Source organism: Propithecus coquereli, unplaced genomic scaffold, assembly GCF_000956105.1.
Source record: "Propithecus coquereli isolate 6110/MARCELLA unplaced genomic scaffold, Pcoq_1.0 Scaffold178, whole genome shotgun sequence".
Taxonomy (NCBI): Eukaryota; Metazoa; Chordata; class Mammalia; order Primates; family Indriidae; genus Propithecus; species Propithecus coquereli.
In genome coordinates, this window is record NW_012142523.1 from 4,922,506 (window position 1) to 4,929,091 (window position 6,586).

The 6,586-nt window shown below is 46.0% G+C and overlaps 1 protein-coding gene across 2 annotated transcripts in view; it reads right to left on the reverse strand.

Annotated features, from left to right (window-relative positions):
* Nucleotides 1-896: 896 nt before the first annotated feature.
* Nucleotides 897-6,586, reverse strand: part of TRAPPC3 (trafficking protein particle complex 3) — a 16,046-nt gene continuing 10,356 nt past the window's right edge. The window contains exons 2-5 of one of the 2 annotated variants that reach the window (XM_012642293.1): nucleotides 4,030-4,127; nucleotides 3,673-3,772; nucleotides 2,120-2,302; nucleotides 897-1,654 (exon numbers count right to left, since the gene is read on the reverse strand). In XM_012642293.1, the coding sequence (XP_012497747.1) occupies nucleotides 1,535-1,654; nucleotides 2,120-2,302; nucleotides 3,673-3,772; nucleotides 4,030-4,127 (501 nt within the window). In that variant the 3' untranslated portion in view covers nucleotides 897-1,534. The remainder of the gene's footprint in view (nucleotides 1,655-2,119; nucleotides 2,303-3,672; nucleotides 3,773-4,029; nucleotides 4,128-6,586) is intronic. The other variant, XM_012642294.1, reaches the window with a different exon arrangement.

Here is a 6,586-nt window from a genome sequence, read left to right on the forward strand (position 1 = left end):
GAGCTTCCCTGTACTTGGGGACACAAATGACCAACCATCCCTCCTCCTTGGTGGCCTAACCCTGCTAGAGGCAGCAAATCCTGTGCAAACTGCCCCCTCCCACCCCAGAGGTCTCAGAACCCTGGTCCTACCCTTGTACAACCAAAACACACTTCAACCACAATCATCTGTAACTGGTTCCCCTCATCTCAGGTCTGCCCACTAACATGGGGAAAGCCCAGGACCCTGTTTCCCTCCAGCCACCTCAGTGATTGGACTAGGCTGTCCCCAAGAACACTGCTAGCAACTATGGCCTGGTACAATCCCTGCTTCCTCTCTTGAAAAGTTATCCCAAGCTCTCTAAGGCTGGGAAAGGGAGCTGCAAGCCTGCTCCCCTCCTTCCCCAAAGTGCTAACCAGGCAGCAGAAGAGAATCGTTAAGAGCATGGACTTTGGATTTTGGTCCAGCTTTGAACCCTAGCTTCTCCACTTACTAGCTATATGACCCTGGGCAACTTGTGACCTCCCCTCTAGAAATAGAGTAATTGTGAATTAGATGATCCATAAAGCATTCAGTACAGTGTCTAAGTAATAAGTGCTCAATAAAGGGTAGCCCAACACCAGGGTTTACATGGTCTTTCTAGCCAAACTTTCCAACTTAGTGGCCAAGAGCCCAGGGTAGTCCATTTCAGGCAAGTCTGGGATAATAGTCTGCTTCTAGATTTTGCTGCAGACACTAGAGCCAAAAATGACTCTGAAGGGGCCTCGGTTGCTTGTACTGGCCTTCCCAGATTCTCTGGCTGTGGGGAGAAGCTGTTGCTATATCAGGTCAAAAAAAGGCAGGACCCAGGAACCTACCAGGTCTCCTAACACCATTGTAACAAAATTCCCGGGGCTGAGCAGAAAGAAAACAGGACATGATTGGAATTTCACTCAAGAATGTCTTTATTGAAGAATTTGTAAGAAAAAAGGATGGACCCTCTGTAAAAAGAGGAGATGTTGCCTCCAAACAGCAGGAAGGAATGAGACCTGGGTGGCTTCCCAGAAGTCAGTGTTTCCGGCATGACTGGCTCCCCTTTCCTGGTAAGTACTACAGCATGTCACACTACCGCTAGCAATTCCTGTCCACCCCCTCCAAGCCCCTCCTCCCTCCACCCTACAACCCCAGATTCCCTATAGCCATTTGCCAACGGCTTTCTCAAGGCCCAAGAACAGTTGTGCCAGGCTTGCCTCTTAATGGGGTCAAAGTGGGTTTTGTTTTGGAAAATTCAAACAGGAATGTAAAATGGCTTCAGCTCTTTCTAGTCCAACCAAAGATGATGACATCTGGTCTCTTTGCAGGGAAAGGAGGCAAAGAGTTTCCCTCCTGAATGTGCACACGTTGGGTAAAGGGACTGTATCAGTCTGCTCTTTATTAGCATGAAGAATGGAAACAAGGTTAGAGGAATATATAACATCCGTGTTGAAGAGTCACTGAGTTCTAGAGGGCAGACAGCACAGAGGCTTGCTGATTCCAATAAGTGCTCCTGCTGGCTGTCCTCAAGTCCTGGGGGTGGTTATTCCTCTCCAGCTGGGAGATTGTCTTCAATCCGTCTGATGAACCTCATCCGGATTTCTGTCACACCGTCTCCTTTCAGGGTGTCCTGGACAAACTTGGCCTCCACAGCCATCTGGACCTGGAGGACAGTGGAAAAAGGAAGGGGCAGCTGCCTAGCCACAGCCTCTGAGGAACCACTGAGGATGGGAACATAACTGACTCACCCATAGCAGCCCAAAAAAGGGGGCTGGTTTGCCACAAGGACAGGATTGCCAACTCCAAGGTTCCCTTGCAGAAGTCAGTGGCCCCGACCCATAAGGAGAAACTTAGCAAAGAACACCCAAGAATAAGACTGTCAGCAAATAAAACAATCTCAGAATAGATGTTCCTGGGCTTTGAGGGCTGACAGCACTACCCAGCCTAGTAGGGAGGATCACCACCATGTAGAGACATCCAACTTGGATCCTATCTCAGTAGCTCACTATCTCAGGCAGCAAAGCACCGGGGTGAGCCAAAGGGCTTTCTTCTCTCTCTCTCATTCATTCAAACATTTATCAACCCCTACTACATTTCAGGTGCCCCAGAGGTAAAGAGCTGCACTCACCATCTCTAAGGCTCCCCGCAACACCCCACACAAGAGATTGGAATAAATAAGGGATGAGTGGTTATCAGGAAGTTCCACAAAGTCCACCAAGGGGTTATTTTCCAAAATGAGGGAGAATTCGTCACCAGCTGGGCTCCAATTAGTAATGCTTGGAGTGATGCCCAAGTACATCTTGAACGCCACCTGTAAGGGGACACACAACAGCACTTTGGGGAAGAGCAGCAGGAACTGCACAAAAGGGAAGCTGATAGAACTGGCAAAGGGGAAATAAGTGGCTCAGGAACAAAACCGTGGCCTCTATAAGATGATGAAGCTTTAGATACTCAGGGTGAAAAGGGAAATGCGACTCCCTTACCACCCCTCTCCTTTAAGGCATCATGCAATTAAGCAACAACTGTCTGCCTGCACTTCTCAGCAGAAGGGAGCACTGACCTTCTGACAGGAGTGGATGCCCTGAACCAGCACCTGAGTGCAGAGGCCCTGACCCACTTCCTTGTCCTCTGTCTGTGCTACCTGAACCCACTTTCTTAAAAGTGAATACAGGTCACTGGGGCAGAATTACTCTGAAGATATGCTTCTTTATCCACCTTTCTAATTCTACTTTTTTTCTTTGAGACAGAGTCTCACTCTGTCACCCAGGCTAGAGTGCCGTGGCATCAGACTAGCTCACAGCAACCTCAAACCCCTGGGCTCAAGCGAGCCTCCTGCCTCAGCCTCCCGAGTAGCTGGGACTACAGGCACGCACCACTACACCAGCTTATTTTTCTAATTTTAGTAGAGACAGGGTCTGGCTTTTGCTCAGGCTGGTCTCGAACTCCTGAGCTCAAGTGATCCTCCCACCTCGGCCTCCCAGAGTGCTAGGATTACAGGTGTGAGCCACCGCGCCCCGCCTCACCTTCCTAATTCTAAACCCCCACAAAGCTCTCTCTACTGTCAATCTTCTTGAAGATTTGGGTGTGGCCAGCATGCTTACAACACAAAGAACCAACCTTTAGGTAACTGACACCAGTTATATCATTTATTAATGCTATAATATATAGCACTAATATTAATAGTAAACATTTACTATCTGCACAACACTATGCTAAGTACATTTGTTTTACCTGAATGCTCATGTCCATTATTCATTTACTCCTTAGAATGACCCTATGAGGTAGCTCTTATTGTCTTCATTTTAAAAATGAGGTAACTGGTTATTAAAGAAATTAAAAGTAACTTACCTAAGAACCTAGAACTAGTAAGTACTGGAGCCATAATCTGAAGCCAGTTTTGTCTAAGTCTGTATTCTTAATCCCCATACTACTCTGCTACACCTTCACAGTGGAAAAGATCTGGCTTTGATTTCAGTGGGGCTTCAATACATAGGATGATCTTAACCACTCTCCCTTTTTTATAATTGGGCTATTTCCTAACTACCGGGAAGGCTTCTTTGGCCCAAAGAGCTGCCAATCAGTCTTTTCGGAGATTAAGGGCCTCTCCAAGGGAGACAGAATAGTCAGCAGTGCCTCCCAACAGCAATCCTTCAGCACAGACAGGTGGCCCAGGATAATGACCTTGGCAATGACATCTGCAGTTTCCCGAAAGTCGTGGCACCTCCCAACATTTGACCGTGCCAAGAAATCTTCAATCAGTCGGACTCCAATGTTATAGCCCCTGGGAAGGAAATTAGAAAACAGACTATTATGGGGTCTAAATGTCTTATGTCTAAACATAAAAAAGGTCGTTGGTGGTAAAAGGAAAATGGGGATAATCTCAAAACATCTGAATAAATGAGCTCAGTGGGAATTGCACCCAAAATGTTAGCTAAGAAAGACAGAGGACCCTGTTTGGGGCTCTAAAGGACAAATGTAGACGCAATGTGCTGGGGGGTGGGGGTTGTTCCTGTCTCTCCTGCAAAGGAGCTCACTCACATTTTGTCCAGCTGTTTATTCACATCTTCATCATTTTCATAGTCCTTGCATAGTTGGGTGACCAGAGCCCCATAGGTCAGAGTGAAGAGCTCAGAGCTCTAAAAGAGATTCAAAAGGCAGTCAGGACCAAGCAGTACAAAAGAGAAAGTGTGGTGAGAGTCTGGATCAGCCTTGATGCAACCATCAGGATTCAAAGGAAGGTCACCTGTGTCTGGAGGGAAAAAACATCACCCTTTGTGGAGTAGCTACAAAATGTGGCCCTCCCGCCCCAGGTCAACACGACAGGGCTGCAGCCAGACCGACTGCAAAATGGGCCATAAGAGGCACATCGTGCGCTGAGCAATTGCTCTTCTAACATGCCAAGGTAGGCTTCTGCCAACCCAAGTCTCCACCATAGTGCCAAGCCTAAGCTCGGGTCACCAGAATCTGGTGTGGGAGCAGCAGTCATTCACTAGCTACTGTGAGAGACAGATCTGAAGCAGACATTTACAAACTAGCCTTTGTGTGTTAGCAGTTGTGACCAATGACCTCCCCACACCTTAGAATGCCATGGTGTAGAGTTAAACTGCATTCCCAAGGCCCCACCCAGGAGCAGCAGAGGACCCAGGAGCCCAGTCCATGGGGAAGGAAGGAAGTCCCCAAGTTCGCTGCACTGATGACAACCCCTCTCCAAAGTCATCAGCATGAGAAAAAATAATGTTCTTCTTTGGCCGGGCGCGGTGGCTCACGCGTGTAATCCTAGCACTCTGGGAGGCCGACGTGGGTGGATTGCTCACGGTCAGGAGTTTGAGACCAGCCTGAGCAAGAGTGAGACCCCTATCTCTACTAAAAAATAGAAAGAAATGATCTGGACAACTAAAAATATATATATAGAAAAAATTAGCCGGGCATGGTGGCGCATGTCTGTAGTCCCAGCTACTCCGGAGGCTGAGGCAGGAGGATCTCTTGAGCCCAGGAGTCTGAGGTTGCTGTGAGCTAGGCTGACACCACGGCACTCTAGCCCAGGCAACAGAGTGAGACTCTGTCTCAAAAAAAAAAAATAATAATAATAATGTTCTTCTTGACATATAGCTAAAATATTTCCAGGAAAGGTGAGGATTCTGGAAGGAATACAATCTTTTGTGTACCTGGAACACAATACTGACCAGAACTGTTTTCTATACAACTGCTGTTAAAATCACAGAAACTCTTTCTCAGATAAGGAATCCTGTCACCTAGCTACCATGAAACAGAGAGATGTGGAAGTAAATACTAAGACTACAGAATAAAAGCAGTACGCAGGGAGGAAAGGCATTATCAGAGTTAAAGTGAGAAACATGCTAACAGTGCATTTAGACCAGTGGATTCACTCAGAAATAAAGCTGAAAAATCGAGACTGCCACCCAATGACTCCCTTCTGAATGGGGAGGCTCGTCAGACTTGGAGCAAAGTACCTTACTGTCTTCAACTTTTATGGGGAAGAAAGTCCAAGAAGTGTTAAGGCCCAGGATCTCAGAATCCAATGCTCTCCTCACCTCAACCCCGTGGCCTGCAAGAATAACAATTTGAATGCCTTTTGCTTACATAGCGCTTTTTACTTTTCATCATCTCATTTTCCATCTCACAATAACTCAGTAAAGGAGAAAGGGAAGGAATTAATCCCACTTTAGAGATGAGAAAACATAGACCCAGAATGGTTAAATAATTTGCTAATTATTGACAAAAGTAATTTGGGGGAACAAAACCCAAAAGTTTCCAAGCCAATGGTCATTTTATCCACCGTTCCCCACAGTGCATATTAATAAGCCCCCCTCAATAAAAACAAAAACAAACAGAAAAAAACAAAAAATACCCAAAAAACTTAGCTGTACTAGTGTCAAAGAAAACCAGTTTCAGGATCAGGAGGCCCTTTAAACTCAACTAAAACAGTCAGATCAGGTTGTCTCCAAGAGACTATTTACCAAATAGGGCAATTAAGGGGAAACTATTGAGAAAGGGAATTATTTTTTAGTAAAGTCAAGGGCTTGGCACTAGAATGGCTTGGGCATGAATGGATGGAGACAATCCAGCAGTTACCAGTCCAGAGAGTTGGCACCACTGCATTAAGTCAGAACTAACTTTCTATTATTAATGAGCCCTTGGATGGGGACTCCAAGAGCCTCAGCCCACCACAATGCCAAATAACATGCAAATCATGATGTTATCAAGCATCTTACACATGCAGCTGCCCTCAATTTACCAATAACAAAAATCAAGCTCCTGGACGGATTTGTCAGTGGTCACAGAATCAATTGGCCTGGGATCTGGGAATGGGATCCCTGATCCAGGCTCTCCACTCTCTCTTTTAATTTGCAAGCCTGTTTCCATTTTCAATTATAAACCAAGCCTAGTTGGAACAGTGAGTGACATAAATATATAACTTAAAGGTCTTCATACTTAAAAAATAGAAGTGGGGCTACGGTATGGAAAAAAAATCATTCATTCAACGTTTACTGTGTACCAGGATATCTAATAGGAGGAAGACAGATAATACAGCCAAATAAATAAAATACATGATTTGGGCTGGGCATGGTGGCTC